The 19850-nt window shown below is 34.9% G+C and overlaps 1 protein-coding gene across 1 annotated transcript; it reads right to left on the minus strand.

The window, feature by feature from the left end:
* Positions 1 to 546: 546 nt before the first annotated feature.
* LOC111376633 (ethylene-responsive transcription factor ERF062-like) lies at positions 547 to 2052 on the minus strand. The gene has a single exon (XM_022999602.1). It carries the CDS (start codon positions 2032 to 2034, stop codon positions 793 to 795), a length of 1242 nt encoding a protein of 413 aa, XP_022855370.1. The 5' UTR covers positions 2035 to 2052; the 3' UTR covers positions 547 to 792.
* Positions 2053 to 19850: the final 17798 nt, after the last annotated feature.

Consider the following 19850-nt stretch of genomic DNA (forward strand, 5'->3'; position numbering starts at 1 on the left):
TGATGAACATATATATGCCACCTGTTAATATTAGACCTTGTTTCTGTGATAGATATAAAGTACAAGGATTATGTTACTTGTACATAAAAATGATACATAATAGATTACATAAAATGATGTTAATGGAAAAGATTGGTGAAAATGTAGAATTTAAGACTCAAAAAAATACTTTGATTATTTGGAGACACTCCTCACTAACACACTACACCACCTCACTTTGTCTCTCTTTCTCTACTTATTCTATTTTCTCTCACTCTCTTCACACTTTTCACCATGCATTATCCCCTATTTATAGAGGTAAGTTGGTGGTTACAATTCTTCTATACAAAAGTTGATAATTCTAGATAATTCCATTAATTGATTCTAAGTCATTTTCCTAGAGAAATCTAGAATGATGATGGGCAATATCTTCTAAGTATTCTCTAGACTTTTCTTTGGTTGAGAAGAGATAATAAAGTTGGTAAATCCTAGATGAATCTAGAAAATTCATGTCAAAGTCGGTGATAATTTTTTCCAAAAAAAATTGACTGTATTTAACATGACAAATAACAAAGTGATATGTGACATTATGTAACTCATTATATAAAGTTTGAGGTACATGTAGCAAGGTCCAAAGCACAAATATTAACAGCTTGCTTTATGAGATGTACGGTAGAAGCATTGGACATGATTAAAGAAGAAAAATAAGTTAAAAGGTTTATTCATTAATTGTATTGTTCAGTGATGCACACCAAACACGTCCTCAAAGTACGAGAATTTGTGAATTCTGATGATGGATTCTGGCTTGTGTGTTCATGAATCTGAAACAAGAAGTGCATCCCAGATTGTATCCATGTCCAGAGATGGCATTCTGCTTAATTGAACCGTATCAATATCTGACAACCCTTCTTGATTATTCTTCTTGCTCTCAATCACCTGATCCACTCCAGCTTTGCTCTCCAAATCCATTAATGGCCATTCTTTTCCTGAAGATGATTTTTGCTTCAAATTCCCGTTAACCATTGAATCTTCTTGCAGAAATATTGCCTTTTGCTCATGATCAATGGCCTTATTTGAAGCAGTAATCCCTTGTGATATTGCTCTCAATTTGGCTTCAAGAAGGGCTGCTGTATTGTTATTCTTGGAATTAGTCTTGATTTGATGCTTCAAATCTGGGAAATTCAGATGTGCATAATCACCTCTTAGTATATAAGCAGCTGTATCATAAGCAACAGCAGCCTCTTCTGCTGTGTCAAAAGTCCCCAACCAAACCCTTGTTCGGTTTCGCGGTAATCTTATTTCTGCTACCCATTTTCCCCAGTGCCTTTGCCTTACTCCTCTGAACAGCTTTCCCGAAGAAGAAGACCCACTGCGTTGGACAGAAACTCCTAGAAGGCTAGCGTTTCCATTTCTGACACGTTTACCGCTTTCATATCGAGTTCTCCCTGTAAACTTCATTGGTTGAGTTTTAGTAGTGCTAAGCCAGTAATCACTGAAACCTTTTGAAGAATAATTTGTTAGGTTTTGATTCATTTTCAACCATTCTTTTCCTGTCTGAAGCTGGTTTTGATCAAGTTGAGGCATGGAGAATAATGGGATCTGTGAGTATGATGGACTCTGAAGAAACAGGCCTAAATTTGGGAATCTTGAATTGATAGATAAAGAAGGTGATGATGAACAAGGTTCAGATGCTTGAGCTTTATTTAAAGCTGGGAATGATTCAAGAAAATTCAAAGGGACATAATTTATTCCTTCTATAGAAGATCCATTTTGGTTCACAGGATTCAATCCAGGAAGGAAAGAATGTGCATGATATTGATGATCTTCTTTGAGCAAATTTTCTTCTGAGAATCCATAATTCAAAGTTGTAGCAGATGCCTCATTTATTGGAGAACTGGATTCTGAACTTGAAAGCACTCTATCTGGTAGTGATGATGACGACTTCATATCGCCACAGCCACCATTGCAACCTTTGCCACCGTCCTGAACAGAAGCAGCCTCTCTTGGACTATGAAAAGTGTTGGGATATATGAAGAATCTTGATTTATCAGCCATTCCTCCTAAACAAGTTGGTAGGAGNAGTGTAGAGAAGAAATAAGTAGGAGAGAAATGGTACAAAATGTATGGTCAATGAAATATATACTAACACTTGGTCTAGATATCGTATCACATTTCGACTATGTAAAATCGAATCACATCGTCTAGAAGCTTATTTGTGATAAAGTTAATGTCCCAAAAGCAAAACCTTAAACTATTCTTGTAAAATGGTGAATTCAGTTTTGTTTCAAATTCAACCAGTCATTTCACACGCAAACCAGATTCTTTTTTTTTCCTGAAAACTATTCACATCAAAGTTCTCGTGTATAATGACAGTTTAATTTGACCACACGACACTAAATTACCTTGTTTAAAAACTTAAATTATAGGATTGAGGCTCGTATATGGCAAGAGAAGAAGCCATTTGCACTCAATTCTCAACACGTTCGTGCTCTCCAATTCTCAATATTCCGCTTGAGAAACCAATCAAAACCTTACAACTGTCCTTTGTCTATCCTGTCTTTTTATGGTTACCAGGATGGATGTATATTCCTCCATGACACTGACAACAACATTAGATTTACTTTATTAGTAATTTTTAATGTTTTTTAATCAATGATCATGTGATTTACCAATTACCCACATGATCTTGAATGCCTCTTCACTTTATGGGCTGTAGAACTTAGTTATACAATTTTAGTTCTTCTCAATCTCAGATCGGCTTGATATTCCCTCTCTATATAAAGAATATTAGGATAAATTATTATTCACATGATCATTAACCAACTGGGAACTCCTGATTGGTGGCATTTCTGCGTGTCGTTTGAGATGAGTTGGAGTCACTTTACCAACTAATAATCAACTTAATAGAAGCCATTAACAGTTCCAAAAATTCAGCTCCATATGATTAGTACTTTGCAGTGCCCATTATTTTTGGTAGTAACGTCTCTTTGCATGCATCTTAAGCTACCTCTTCAAAACTTTACTTTCATTCGAGAACGAACAACTTGTCTAAACTTGTCTAAAAAGTATAAACTAGTAGCTTATCTTCAATGTAAGAGTTTCTGGATCACGTGCATCCCGAATTCATCGTCTTCTTTTTTCATCAATAAGCTAAATTTTCACAAGTGGAAAATCACATTTTTCCTCGACAATGTCTTTCTCATTTGATCCTATGAAATTCACTTAGATATGAACCATTTGATAATGCTAATAACTCAATGATAGAGTAATATAACGAAAAGATTTATTCGATAGTGACCTATTGTTAATGAAATTTAAAATCAAAGACTTAATTTTTTTATGTTTTAGTGTGTTAAACTGTATTTGAACTCTTAGACGAGATAATTTTAGATGATATATTAGTGCGATTTGCATGTCTATTTCTCATGGGGGTACTTAGAGGAGGGAGATTCCCATCCAATATCTTTTACTACTGTCATTTCAAGTTATGCAAATGGATGGCACATGGTGTTGGCTTATCTAATTCGAGTTATCTTTGAATTATGGTGCTGTTTAATGATTAACTGAGACAGACAAGAAGCCATGTTTTTGAAAGTTGCTTTTGCCTTTTCTTTCTTTTCTATCTTTTTCCAGTTTTCTATTTTCTCCTTTATTCCTTCCTGGGTTTTTTTAGACCTTAAACACAACAATACGACAGATTGTAATAGACAACATCCTTGTACGTATCAACACATGACCACTGCACTTTTGATTAATTTTCAAAACAAAGGGCTATACTTGTGGATTGATGAGTAACTAGCACTAAATTCAAATCATGTGCCACCCCCATTAAGGATATGTTGTGATTGAACAACAATAATAATGATTAATATTATTAAATTGAAAAAGAAATAAAAACATAGACTTAAATGGTTCGACGATGTGTCTATATCCACGAGAACAAAGCAGCTATGATTTTATTATGTATGAATAATAGGGTTACAACACATATACACTAACTCTGAGCCATACACGGCTTTAGGACCCGTGCAAAACTTTAAGGAAAAATTCAAAAATACTCGTGTAACATACCGCAGGAGCGCTACCCCCGCACCTCCAACCTATTAAGCCTCACTGGCAATTGGTAGATGGGCAATAAATTAAAGTCTAAGAGACCGATGTCATTGCTTCTATCTAGCATCAGCCTATTTATTCTAGTAAAATTTGTTTCACTCTATATGAGCCACATGTTATCAAATGTGTTGTAATTGCTCTAAGCACTAATTGTTGCACGTAAGAGAGAACAACCTTGATGTTAATTCACCTTATTTAAAATTGCATCTCCGTCAAGTTAAGATGCTTTTACCATGACATCGGCTCTTTTCAAACCTTTATATACTATTATTCTATGGATACTTTTTCATCCCTTTCAAATTAATCTTTATCCTTTAATCGTCTCAACGTATTCCACAACAATATTAGAGTTTTGATAAGGTTCTACAACTCTCTTGGGCCATGGAATTGAGAATTATAAGTGAAATGTAATATATTAATTATTTTTTTTTAAAAAAGTCAAAATCTAAATCTAAGTAAAAAATGTCAAGCAAAAAAATGGAAATGGAATTAAAAATGGTGGGTCTAACTTTGGGTCAGTAACTATCATCATCGCAAGTCACATTCCAAATCTACTAGCGTTACTCAGAGTGGGGCGTGTCAATTTGATATCAGAGCATGTATTAGAGTCCATATGCTTGCATTGTACATACATTCTAATGTTTCGCATATTATGCATAACTGTAGGTGAGTCATGCCATGTGGTGGTGGAACTCGAAGGCTCTGAGATATGTTGCCGCAATCTCACATTGCTCCTGAAGGAGATGAATGTAGAGAATTCGTGAGAATAGATGAATCAGTTCACCAACATCCTAAATATCGGGGACAAGGAAATGTGGTTGGAAATTATCCTATGGCTGTTGAAATAATTACTACTACTATTGCTTTTGCTATACGTAATACTGACAGAGATTTTAATATTGAGAGGGCTACAAAATTAGGAGTTCACAAGCACATCTAATTCTGCAATTACTCATAGATGGATGATCAAGATAGAAAGGATATTTGATGTTATGGTTACCAAGATGATCGAAAGTTGGGTCTTGCCACTTTCTTGTCAGAGGAGGGTACATATGATTGGTGGCAGTCAGTACAGAGTACATATCAAAACTCTTTTATTATCACTTGGATTGATTTCAGATGTGTCTTCTATAATACTTATTACCCTTGTTCATATAAAGATGCAAAGTATGAGGAATTTTTGAAATTAGTATAAGGGCCGATGACTGTTGCACAATATCAGGTAAAATTCATTGAACTTTCAATGTATGCTCAAGTTCTAGTTAGCAATGAAATTGATAGATGGTTTGAAAATAGTTTAAGAGAAGAGATCGGGTCAAGAATGACGGTCGTAGGTTGGAACAAATATGGCAAATTGGTTGAATCATCTTTGAGAGTAGAAAAGAGTATATCTGATAGACCAATTGACAGAAAACAAAGAAAGTTTAGAACAAGCAATAGTCAGACGTTGGCAGTTACTTCTAGTTATAGACAACACCACAAAGGGACAGTAGAGGATTTCGACCTGGTGTGTCCAGTTTAAGTCAATTCAAGCCCAAATCGCGAGACATCAGGGTCTTAGATTCAGTTACAACACTATGCAGCAGCCATTGACTAGCTGCTCTCATACTCAAGGTTATTTTCAACCATCATTTATCCCTAGACAGGATGATAACTTCAACAATGCTAGATTTCCATATTGTTAATTATGTGGACAGTCTCATCTCGAAGAGTGTTCAAAGTTCAAAGGAATTGTTATCTGTTATCATTGTAGCCAAGGCGGACACCTCAAAAAGAATTGTCAAGTTTTATCATAGGAGAGTGGCATGTTACAAAGGATGCTTCCTCAGCAGAGTATTGGCAGTACAAGATAGAATTAAATTCAGAGAGATGCTTCAACTAACAGAGCATGTGCAAACAGCACAGTCCAGACCAATATTGCAAGTGGTAGTGGTACTCAATCGAAAGGTCAACTAGGACGACCGAAGACCCAGGAAAAGGTTTTTACTATAACTCAATAGGTAGCAGAGGAGTCACGAATGTTATTATGGGTATGTTGCCTATTTTTGATAGAGATGCTCGTATTTTGATTGATCCTAGATCTACACATTCTTTAATTTCATCTGCACTTGCCTTATATGCAAATTAAAAGCCAAACCATTTAGGCAGTTATTTGGTAGTGGGTATGCCAGTAGATGACACTATTAGCAAACAATATATATCGAGATTGTAGGATTGAGATAAATAAACACGAGCTAAAGGCAAATTTGATATCTGCAAATTGAGCTTCGTTGAATGTTTTCAAAAGAAAGTTGTGTTTAGACAACCAGGATACCCTGAAGTTATATTTAATGGACAGCGCAAAATTTTATCATCTTGTGTAATATCTGCTATTGATGCTAGAAGATTACTCAATAAAGGTTGTCGTGCATATTTGGCTTATGTGATTAATACGGATGCTCGCAAAATAAAACTTGAAGACATTCCAATGGTCAGAAATATATTTCCATAGATCTACCAGGCTTACAATCAGACGGGAATATCGAGATCACTATAGATCTGATCCCAAGAACTGTATCTATTTTACTAGCACCATATAAGATGGCTACAGTAGAATAGAAAGGGCTAAAAGTTTAGTAGCAAGAATTAATAGACAAAGGCTTTATCAGACCTAGTGTATCTCCATTAGGGCTTCAGTTTTGTTTGTGAAGAAAAAAGATGGCACCATGTGATTGTGTAAAAATTATAGACAGTTGAACAGTGACAACTAGCAATAAATATCTCTTGCCACATATTGATTATCTATTTGATTAGTTTCACTGTGCTACGGTATTTTCAAAGATTAATTTATGTTCTGGATATCATCAACTTAAAGTTAGGGATAGCAAAGTGCCGAAGACGACTTTCTGAACAAAGTATGGTCATTATGAGTTTCTAGTGATGCCATTTGGGTTCACCAACGCACCAGCAATATTTATGGATATGATGAATAAAATGTTTCGTTGTTACTTAGACAAATTTGTGATTATATTCATTGATGATATATTAATGTGATCTCGAGATCATGATGAGCACGTAGAGCCTCTCAGAATCATTTTGCAAACTCTATGCGATAAACAGTTACATGCTAAATTTAGTAAATATAAATTCTGGCTTAATGGAGTTGTATTTTTGGGACATGTTTAACAACAAAGCGAATTTATGTCGACCGCAAAAAATTGAAGCAGTGGTGATATAGGAAAGGCCTACGAATATGACAGAAGTACAAAGTTTTCTTGGCTTAGCAAGTTATTGCAGTCGTTTTGTAGAGGGATTTTTTAAAATTGATGTCCTTTTGACTAGTTTGTCTGGAAAGAATGCTAAATTTGTTTGGAATAAAAAATGTTATAAAAGTTTCCTAGAACTGAAGAATCGATTAGTTACCACTCCAGTTCTCATCCTTCCGTCTCCATCTGAAGAGTTTGGGATATATAGTAATGCTTCACGTCAAGATTTCAATTATGTTTTGATGCAAAATGGGAAGGTTATAGCATATTCTTCCAAATAATTGAAGAAAAATGAACTGAGTTATTCTACACATAACTTAGAGCTAGTTGCAATTGTTCTGGCCTTAAAGATTTGAAGACATTATTTGTATGGCGAGAGATGTCAGATATATACAAATCATAAAAGCTTAAAGCATATTTTCAATCATAAAGAGTTGAACTTGAGGCAAAGAAGATGGTTAGAGTTCATAAAAGATTATGGCTGCAAAATTGATTATCATCCATGGAAGTCTAATATAGTTGTTGATGCCCTCAGTGGAAAGATATCTAGTTCTATGATCCAGAATGATGCACTATGTTCTTCCTTGTTTGGCGAGTTCAGAGTTTCATGTGTTCAGTTGTCAGTTACCAGTGTCAGAGCATCGTTTGCCAATTTCCAAGTGAGACCTACTTTGATTTACTTGGTTAAAGAAGCTCAAACTCAAGGTCCAGTGTTGAGAAAATTCAAAGAAGAAGTTAGTAAGGATAAGCATACAGATTATACCACTCGAGGTGACGGAACTTTAGTTATAGGAAGCAGATTATGTATTTCAGATGATTCAAAATTGAAGAAAGAGATTCTAGAAGAGACACATAGCTCAGTTTACGCAATGCATCCAAGTAATACTAAAATGTATTGTATACTCAAATAACACTATTGGTGGCATGGAATGAAAAGAGAAATAGCTGAGTTTGTGTCCAAATGTCTCATTCGCCAGTAGGTAAAACTATGTCGTTAGAAACCAGCAGGTTTGTTACAACATTACCTGTTCCAGAGTGGAAATGGGATCACATTACTATGAATTTCTTTTTTAGGCTTCCATGTACTCAGAGCAACCATGATGGCATATGGATCATTGTAGACAGATTGACTAGGGTTGGCAACAGTTCGGTTATGGGTCGGTTCGGCCAAAACCATAACCGCACCACCAATTTTTTTACCATACCATAACCGCACCATAACTACGTAAATCAGTTCGGTTCGTATCTTGGTTCGATTCGGTTAATAACCACAAAAATAAATTATTTTTTATAGGTTCATCCATGAAATTGATATAAAACAATTTATAAAAAGAGTCGATGAAAACAAAAACATAATAATCCAAACGAAAATGCAAACATTATCAAATAATATTCCAAACGAAAATGCAAACATTATCCCAATTTTCAATTGTAAAATAAAAATTTAACAAACAATATTATAAATATAACAATACTAAAATTTTCCTTCATTATTAATTATTGTGCATCGAAGTTACTTGATTCATTCTTCCCCACAAATCTTACTAGCATAGATCAACACTCAAAGTTGATTTTTATATAGTAAATAAGAAATGTAAGTAGAGAATACAACGATACTACCTATTCCAGAATGGTCTTAACTAAGATTTAAATAAAAAAATGTACCTTTTCGTTAGCTTCCTTCTCGTTAAATGTTGCACAAGCTCTAGAGTATGATGAAGAAGTAAAAATTTTTACACACAATAGAAAAAAATTAACAATAAAAGGAGCCGTGCATGAGTTTGTGGTTTGTGAAGAGTAGGGTTTGCATTTATACACTGTCATACTAATGCGATTATTATGGGGTAATGGTAAGTGAGTTGGCCGGCTGAGTCATGTAGATGTAATTGGGAAGGGGGAGATGTTGTTTTGGGCTAAATAGAAAAGTAGTGTAAATCCCAATAATCAATTCAATTGTTTTTTTTAGTGGAAAATCGGTTCAGTTTCGGTTCGACGGTGTAAATACCATACCCGCACCGCCACGAACCGGTTCATTAAAATAAAAATCATATCCGTCTCATTGCACCATCGGTTCGATTTTTTTAAACCCATTTGGTTCGGTTAACCGCGGTTTTCGATTTTGACGGTTCAAATTGCCATCTCTAAGATTAACGAAAGACTATTAGATTTTTGCCTATTAAAATCACATACTCACTAGATAAATTGACAAAAATATTTGTTGATAAGGTAGGTAGTTTGTACGGGGGCACCAGTATTTGTTATATCATATAGAGATTCTCGTTTCATTTCTAAATTTTCGCCCAGTTTGCAGAAAGCTATGGGTAGTAAATTTCATTTCATTACAGCTTTTCATCCATAGACGGATGATCAGTCAAAAAGAACTATGCAGATCTTGAAAGACATGGTACGAGTGTGTGTACTACAGTTTAAAGAGAATTGGAATACTCATCTTCCATTAATGGAGTTTGCTTATAATAACAATTATCATTCAAGCATAGAAGTGCCTCCTTTTAAAGCACTGTATGGCATAAAACATAGAACTCCGGTATGTTATGATAAAGTGGACAAAAAGAGGTTATTGGGTCCGAAATATGTTCAGATTACTGTCGAGAAAATAAGGACAATTAAAGAAAAGTTAAAAACAGCTCAAGATAGACAGAAGAACTAGGCAAATAGACGTAGAAGAAATCTCGAGTTTACAGTTGGGGATAGAGTTTTTCTTTGATTATCGACATGGAGAGGTGTTATCAGGTTTGGTAAATAGGGAAAATTGAGTCCGAGATATATTGGCCCATATGAGATTATTGAATGCATTGGTCCAATCACTTATCGATTGGCCTTACCAACGAAATTGTCCAGAATTCATAATGTATTTCACGTGCCCATACTTCGTAAGTATATTCCAGATTTGTCTCATGTTTTGGAATCACAACCAATAGAGTTGAAAGAAAATCTTACTTATGAAGAAGAACCAGTTTAGATATTGGACAGAAAGAAACATGTCTTGCTTAGACTATTCCTTTAGTTAAGTCTTATAGAGGAATCATGCTATAGAAGAAGCGACATGGGAAAGTGAAGGGCATATGCATTCTAAGTATCCACGACTTTTTCATACATAGCAAATTGAGTTTCGAGGACGAAATTCTTTAAAGGGAGTGGGTTTTGTAATACATTAATTAATTGAAAAGAAAGTCAAAACTTAAAACTAAGTCAAAAATGTCAAGAAAAAAATGGAAATGGAATTAAAAATGGTTAGGCGGGAAACATGCATACGAATCCATTTTCAAATAAACATACAAACCCAATTGTACACACACAGAGAGAGAAAACGGGGCAGGAGAAGAAGGCAAAAAAAAAATAGGAAAGTTGCCAACGTGATTAGAAAATAAGTGCTTTCTATTATTATGCTTGAATTCTTCAATTTCGAAGGTAAATAAAATGTTACTTATTGAGTGGTTATGTTTAATTTTAGAGTCGTTAGATTATTAGTTTAAACTCAATTTTATTGTGAGACAACTATCGAACTAAGTATAATAATCTATGAAATTAAGTTAAAAGAAAGAAAAAATAGCTCAAGTGATTAAAGGAATTGAAAAAATTGCTTAAGTACAAGAAATATTAGTATTGATTAGTATCATTAATTTAATTATTGAAGATACTTAAAATGGTAAATTGTTAATCTAAAAATTACATCATATTTTAGGTGGCGATACAGATATCAGGACAGCTTACCAACCAAGTTGATTTTGCATACATAGTTCTGCAAGTGAAATTTTTTTTAATATTTTCATGTATTGATAAATTGATTATACTATTACGTTACATGGGATTATGTGAATTATTTCAGCTATATGAATTAATAAATGCTCTCTCACTATGATATATGTGGAATTACAAAGATTGTATATGGATTACTTTTGAATTAGAATGTGAGACATATATTTTATTGATCACTACTAGGGTACTGAGGCATACAATTGTGTTGGCCGCAAGTGAAACTTCTCGGGTGATTGCAAATGTAGTTAGGAGATATGTCTTTGGTGATCACGGGAGGAATGACCACTTGCTTGTGTCTTTGTGATATGGTGATTATTGACATTTCGGGTGGAATACTTCTTAGGTGATCATACGACTGTAAGGCAATGTACCTCTAGTGATCACAAAAAGATGGTCTACTCAACTATGATATTGTGATTATTGCCATCTCTGGTGGGATACTACTTGGGCAATCATAGAGGCGGTTAGGGGATGTACCTCTGATGATCACATAAGAATGGATCACTCGACTATGCCCAATTGATTATTGATTACTGATGTTGATATTACGCAGAGCTCCGGTAGCTAGTAGGTGTGTTAATGGCCCAATAAAAATAAAAATGAAAATGAAAATATTTCGAGTTTACATTGGAGATTTTATTATGTTTGCGAAATGATATTTTTCAGTATTACAAGAATGACTCCTATTTTGGTTATTATTATATAATGTTATATTATGATCTATTGAGTTATGTAGACTCGATTTTGATAAAAAAATATATAAATGAAAAGGTATATTTATTTTTAAACTTCTCCACTCATTAAGCTATCAACTCATATATTTTTCAGGATTTTTGTTATCAAATAACAGTTGAGTTTCTAGCATTTCTTGGAGTTGAGCCTTTGATTTGGAGTTAGAGCCACAAGACAGAGTTTGCCAATACAACTCATTTCATGGAGCATATAGTCAGTATTTCGGAACACGTCCATTTTTTGATGTGATTTTGCATCACTTGTAAATTGTTATGGAGCTCACTGTGTATCTTGCATCAGTATGTATATTTGATGTTATTTTCATAGTAAAAAGTTGAAATTTCAGCTTATCTCTATTGTGTTGTGTTATTTTTTATATTTGTGTATAATGAATTATAGGTCGGTTAGTCCTATTTACAGGAGAGAGAATATCAAAATTTAGTTAAAATAATTTATAAAAAAGTGATATTGTAATATTCTTGATGGTGGATCCAACTTTGAACTGGTACCTATCATCGGCATACGTCACGTTTCGAATCCATTAACGTTACTTGAAGTGAGACGTGTCATGAAATCTCTTTTTTATCTTTATACTCAAATACTATGCACTTCTCTTATTTGTTATACTCAGTGCCATGCACTTCTACATACAAATCGAATTTATTTTTCAGCCAAAGTTTAGCAATTTTAAAGAATATGGTAAGAAGTCTGAGAATGTGCTACAATATCATCAATCTCAACATTATTCCCTTTTCATCTCAACGTTACTCTCTTATATATATAACTAATAACTCGTGCATGTTCAAGTCTACACACACACACACACACATCGGGGCCCTAATAATATCATCAACCCAAATTATAATATATTGCCGAGTAATAGTCAATTTAGTTCAACGTCATTTCATATCATCTACACGTTATCTAATCAAGTTTTACGGTCGACGCGCAATTATAAAAATTTCTCGTAAGAAAGAATATGAAACTTTCTAAACATATAGACTATTTTGGCATAGAATGCCATGGACAAAAAATATTGTTAATGAGATTTTAGCCTCTTTTTGTATTCTATAATATTATTTCATAATGTACAGCTCACCCTATCGAAAAAGTTAGTAATATTGTCCTGAAGATACAAGGAATAAAAGTAATTCTGTTCTCTAGTAATTTAAAATATTCAATCAGTCAATTCAACGTATCATTTTATTGAATCTATATATTTATCTGTAGTGTACCACTTGAAGTTCATGATAAGAAAATAAGAACAAAAGAAGATTTGCAAAGTGAAATGCATATTCTTTACTTTAATTGCAGACCACAAAAACTCTTCTTGTGTAGCTCAAAAATGTGTGCACGAGCTTGAGAATATTGGATAGAATCTATCTTTATATTTTGTCACACTCCCATCTTCCAAAAGAATCAAAGTGCACTTTTTTAAAGTAGAAAACAATGCCGTTATACACATTCTAAACATACAATTGACGAGCATTATGGAGCATATCCTTTGTACGAAGAAAAGGACGTCAATTTTTTTTGTCCACGTAATTCTAATCCTATCATTATGTTAGAATCTCGAGTTATATCAAAAAACAAGAAAGAGAAAGCAAACGAGCTAAAAAACAATATCCCTTACATTTTCATCCTATATAATTATAAAAAAAATTTAAATTAAATTAGAAAACTTTGAAAATATAGAATGCTTGAAAATACATTAAAGAGTATGTGTATGAATTATTATCAATTATCCTCTTAAACATGTTCATATATTCAATTATCTCATGTTATCTACTATAGCACGAATTTTTCAAAAGTCCAAACGGAAAAATAAATAAACACTAAATTTTATGAAAATGAAATTGCTAATTCGTTATTCACATGGAATAGTATTATGATTAAATGACTATGAACCACATTTATACATACATTGATATATACGTAGACAACCAGCAAACTTCATAAATTAGCAACATCATGACTTCCACCAAAATAACACATTAATAAAACTAAAAGTTAGTTGGTATTAATGTATTTATACGTTGAAAGAAATAAGATTTGACACAGATAAGCAAGAAATAGCACGTAAGATGTTTATTTGATGTTCAATAAAATTTTGTAACGTCTACTATATCGAATATGTTCTTCATAGTTTATATTTGGCAACATAATGACTCCCAACAAAAGAAATCAACAATATAATGCAACGTAACTTAATACGTTGAGCTAAATAAAGAGATGGCACGTGATATATTTTAATGTTTTTCAATCAAATTTATGTATAGTTTATCGTACTAAACATGTTTACATTTTTTATTTAACAAAACAATATTATAGTATCATTAGAAAATTTAAAAGTTAAAGGCATTAAGAAAAATAGTGGGCCAAATTATTAAAAATTTAAAAAAAAAAAAAAACCATACAAATAAAGAAGTTGTTGACAAATGAGTAGTCCTATGGATCCAAATATTTTGTGACTAATCAATTTTGGATCGCCACTAATTAATATTAATTAGTCATAAAATGTTAGCTTAAACCTATCTATAAAGGTGTCAATGGATACATAATATTATATCTTATATAGAAGTCTTAAGTAGCTAGCTGTTTTTTTAGCTAAATTTATTCACTTTAAAATGTGAATCTAGAATAGTTTATGTTAAGATGATGACCCTAAAATGATAGCATGATTCAAAGGAAACTTTCTAGGCAGACTTTTATGGAATTTTAAAATAACATTTATTTAATTAATATGCTATATTCGAATGAATTGAACATATTATGATTAACCTTCCGAGACTTAAATAAACCCATCTTAAAAAGCCGACATTATTAAGAATAGTAAATCAAATCATTATTATATATGTTTAAACAATGTGAAATTGTCGTCTTTAACAGGTGCCGCAAGATGGTAACTCATTTTAATTTCATGTTTAAACATATGTTTAATATTTTTCAAATGTAAGAGTACTAAACAATTGATATACATGTTAAGTCTTTCTTAATTTCGTCAAACTTGATGGAGAAAAAGGTAAAAGAAGTTAATGTTGTGCTCAAAGCTCATTCCCTATTTTCTTTATAAATTAAGTAAATATAAGAGAATCTCATTTTACATTTTTAAGGCCCGTTTGGTAGTGATTATGAGAATTGATTTTTTGACCGTTGGGAAGAAAAGTGAGAGTCCCCAAGTCAAAATGACGGTTGGAATAATAAAATAACAGTCAAAAAATCAATTTTTGGAGGTGAAAAAACACTACCGTTTACTGGGGCTTAAGCACAAATGAAGGGATACATGTTCGGGTGGGTTTATTAAATAGTGGATTGTTCGTCAACTGTCGTGGATAGCACGTCAACGTTGGACAAAACAATGCTTCCTTTGGCATGCTCTTATTACTAAAGCCTCTCACTTCTCCAAATAGTCCAATTTCTTCACTTGTTTTTCAGAAGTTTCATTCTTCAATTGTAGCACGAGTTCAACACCAAAGTTCCAACGTTTGGTCTTGTAAATCTATTGTTAAAAGGGTGCCATATGATTGTGGCTAACCCTTGATAATAATTAATCCTCCATATGTGATAAAGCATGCTGCTTGTCACGGACCTAGTTTCGTTACACCTGAACAACGAGAACCGTGTGGCCTTAACGATTGAAAATACCCGCACCTTACAAGGAAACGTTAAGTCAGCCTTTCCACACTCACAAATAATTTAACCAAAGAGGCTAAATTATACACACGTTGATAAGAGAATTTTGAAGTAAGGGATATATGAAAAACAAGTAAGATTGGGAAACTTTCTTTGTATAAATGAAAGGAAAAACTTTACAATCTCTCAAATAAATAAACTCACTCAACTCTACATGATTTACAAATGAGACTTCCATCTCTATTTATAAACAAAACTTAAACCTCCTTAAGATCAAGTTGCATTACTTTACAACCTATGCTTAATTGGTCACAACTCGTGCTAGTTGTTTACAACTCATGCTTAGTTGTCGTCAAGTAGATAAGCTTACAACTTTCCTTGCAAGTTGTCGCCAACTCGATCTTAGCTTGCATAGTTGATATTATTCTTGCCAACTCATGCTTAGTTTGTACATTTGATAATATTTTTGCCAACTCGCGCTTAGCTTGTATCTTTGATAATATCTTGCAAGTGGCACAAGTGGACAAGTTGTGCAAGTTGCCTACTTGCATCCCAAAATATCCCGCTACAGGTTCATGTATTTTTCCTCCCAAAATGGTTGGGTCAGGACTTAGAAAAACCTCATTAACACCCTGAAAAACTGCACAATTTAGGCAACCTACATTCTGCCCAAAACAATCTGTTCCGTCCTGCTGCAGCATGCTGTCCACGCTGTTTTGCAGCCGCTATTGGGACAGATCAAACGCGACCGCGTGGGGCATAAGTCACTCCCCCACCGAATTTGGTGACGCCCTCGTCGCCATGTAGTTCTGAAGCTCGGACTCAAATTGCCAAAGATCTCCCTCATTTTCCCAAGTAGCTTCGAACTCGGGTAATCCCTTCCATTTGATTAAGTATTGAGTGCAAGGGGGAACACCTCTCCGTCTCACCACTTGATCCGCCAAAATGGATTCAACATCTTTCTCAAGAGATTTTGTGACAATGGAGGCGCTCTCTTTGATTTGTTTCTCCCTGGATCCTCTAAGTCCGGCCTATATGGCTTTAACATGCTTACATGAAAAATCGGGTGGATCTTTAAAGTGCTTGGAAGATCTAGCCGGTAGGAAACTCTTCCAACCTTCGCTAGGATAGGGAACAGACCTTCATATTTTCTAACCCAGCCCTTGTGAACTTTGTGGTAGGCTTTGAATTGTTGAGGCAACACTTTCACAAGTACTTGATCTCCAATGTTGAATTCCAATGATCTTCATCTCACATCGGCCCATTTCTTCATTCGCTTCCGGGCTTTCTCCAAGCAAGATCTTGCTAAGTCCACATGATCTTTCCATGACTTAGCCATTTTGATTGCTCCGAGAGTTCGGTTAGAATCACCAACCATAGATAATGTGTGGGGCGTTGTAGGTTGTCACCCTGTTGCAAGCTCAAATGGACTATGTCCCGTGGATTCACTTTTCTGCAAATTGTAGGAAAATTGGGCTATGTCCATCAACTTTTCCCAATCCCCTTGATTAGCACTAACAAAGTGCCGAAGATAAAACTCTAACAATGCGTTCACCCGTTCCGTTTGTCCATCTGTCTACGGGTGAAAACTACTTGAAAAGTGCAAATCCGATCCAAGGAGTTTAAACAACTCCGTCCACAATTTCCCTGTGAAGCGGGGATCCCGATCACTTACAATATGTTTCGGAAACCCCCAATACTTCACAACATTTTTGAAAAATAACCTTGTCGTCTCCTCTGCGGTGCAATCCTTAGGTGCCGGAATGAAAGTATCATACTTGGAAAATCGATCAACAACAACAATTATTGATCCAAACCCTTCAAATTTTGGCAAGGCACTAATGAAATCCATGGTGACCATGCCCCATGGTTGATCCGGAATGGGGAGAGGATCAAGAAGTCTCGCCGTTAATTTATTCTCCACTTTGTCTTGTTGGCACACAAGACATGTCCGGACATATGTCTCAACTTGATCCCTCATTTGCAGCCAATAATATGCTCATTCAATCAAAGCTAATGTCCGATCTATCCCGGGATGTCCAGCCCACTTGGTGTCATGACATTCTCGAATCACGTCACGCCGCAAATTTCTCCACTTAGGCACAAATACCTATTGCCCAGTGGTGTATAGCAACCCGTTGTCAATCCAAAATCGCCTTGTTTTTCCTTCTCGGGTGGCTTGCATCAATGTTTTTGCCATGGGATCATGCTCCAATCCTTGTTTAATTTCCTCTAACAAGGTACCCGTGGCTTGACTAATTGCCGCAAGTTTCGCCTTCCGGCTAAGTGCATCCGCCACTACATTCACCTTCCTGGGTTTGTATTCCATCACATAATCAAACTCCGCTAAGAAATCATGCCATCTAGCTTGCTTCGGGCTCAACTTCTTTTGTGATTGGAAGTAACTTGTAGCCACGTTGTCCGTCTTGATCACAAAACAGGAACCCAAAAGATAATGACGCCATACCCGTAGGCAATGCACAATGGCCGACATTTCTTTTTCTTGCACCGTGTAACGCCGCACCATGTCATTCAACTTGCGGCTCTCGAAGGCAATATGATGCGAACCCCGTAGCAATGGAAACTACGAAACCCACAACGAGATTGATGCGGAACCCAAGAACACCAAAACTAACTCGATTTTTGATCTTGAACCCGAAGAATTGAACTAAGAAACCCTAGATTAACGAAGAACCTAAAACCCCTTGATTACAATTGAAAGAACTCACAATCCGATTGATAGAACGCCACAAGAAGTTGAATCTTGATAAGTTCCAAGATTGTTCAAGAAGAACAATTAAATTGAAAGAATAATTATCTCTCTATAATATTAAGCAATGTCAAAAGTTCAAAGGTTTTTACAATGAAAAGATATTCTCCTATTTATACTATTCCTCGAATAGTATTAAAAAGGAAATATAATTCTAATAATCTAACAAAATTCCTAAAATATTCGTCCAATATGGTAGGAATTTGATTAAGAATGAAATTCTAGTAAAATAAGGAAAAACGCAGAAAAAGGAAAATCGCGCCCCAAAATGAACCATGCGGTCGCATGGTTATAACATGTGCGGCCGCATGGTAATAAGATTTTGGCCATTTTGATTCTTGGTATCATTCTTGTGCGGCCGCATGGTTACACTGCCCAGTGTTGTCTTCAGCTGCTTGTAACGCATTAATCCATTTTGTTTCGACCTTCGACCCGAACACAAAACTTGTCCCATTTTGAGTCCCGAATATGGTTCCATCAATAGTTTCTTGAACGAGCAATCTCATCGCTTGTTTCACTTGCTTTGCCCTTGATCGCGTCATTGGTCCGCCATCGACTATCAATGGGTCTCGTCTCGCACTTGCCTTCGTCGGGCTCGACTCCTGGATCATATCATCCCCTCCCTCTTCAAAAGGATTCGTCCTCGAATCTGAATCTACATCAAACAGAGAGAGGTCAGATACATTAAAAGTAGCTGAAATATTGTACTCACCAGGTAAATCCACTTTGTATGCATTGTCATTGATCCTCTCGATGACTTGAAATGGTCCATCGCCTCGTGATTGCAATTTTGACTTCCTCTGTTCTGGAAAACGCTCTTTTCTAAAATGCACCCAGACCCAATCTTCAGCTCAAATGTAACGCGTCTTCTTCCTTTATTTACTTTTGATGCAATCAGCTTTCCTTTCTCTTCAATCTGCATCCTGACCTTTTCATGGAGTGTTTTCACCATCTCGGCTTTTCGTTTCCCATCCAAGCTACCTCGTTCATGCACAGGCAAAGGCATTAAATCCATAAGTGTTAGTGGATTAAAGCCATAAACAATTTCAAAAGGAGAAAACGAAGTAGTAGAATGTGTAGCTCGAATATATGCAAACTCTATAAACGGTAAACACTCTTCCCATGATTTCAGATTTTTATTGATCACTGTCCTAAGTAGTTGAGTCATAGTTTGATTAACTACCTCAATTTGTCCATCTGTTTGTGGGTGACAAGTTGTAGAAAATAATAACTTAGTTCCTAACTTACTCCACAGAACACGCCAAAAATGACTCAAAAACTTCACATCCCTATCAGACACTATCCTCTTAGGTACTCCATGTAAACGTACTATTTCCCTAAAGAATAAGTCTGCAATATTAGTAGCATCGTCAGTTTTATGACATGGTATGAAGTGCGCCATTTTACTAAACCTATCGACCACTACAAATATTGAATTCCAACCCCTTTTTGTCCTAAGAAAACCTAACACAAAGTCTATAGATATGTCTACCCAAGGTTCACTAGGTACAGGCAAAAGAGTATACAAGCCATGGGATTGAACCTTAGACTTAGCCTTTTTACAAGTTATGTACTTTCCACATATTTGTTCTACGTCATGT

This window comes from Olea europaea, unplaced genomic scaffold, assembly GCF_002742605.1.
Source record: "Olea europaea var. sylvestris unplaced genomic scaffold, O_europaea_v1 scaffold1540, whole genome shotgun sequence".
In the NCBI taxonomy this organism is placed as follows: domain Eukaryota; kingdom Viridiplantae; phylum Streptophyta; class Magnoliopsida; order Lamiales; family Oleaceae; genus Olea; species Olea europaea.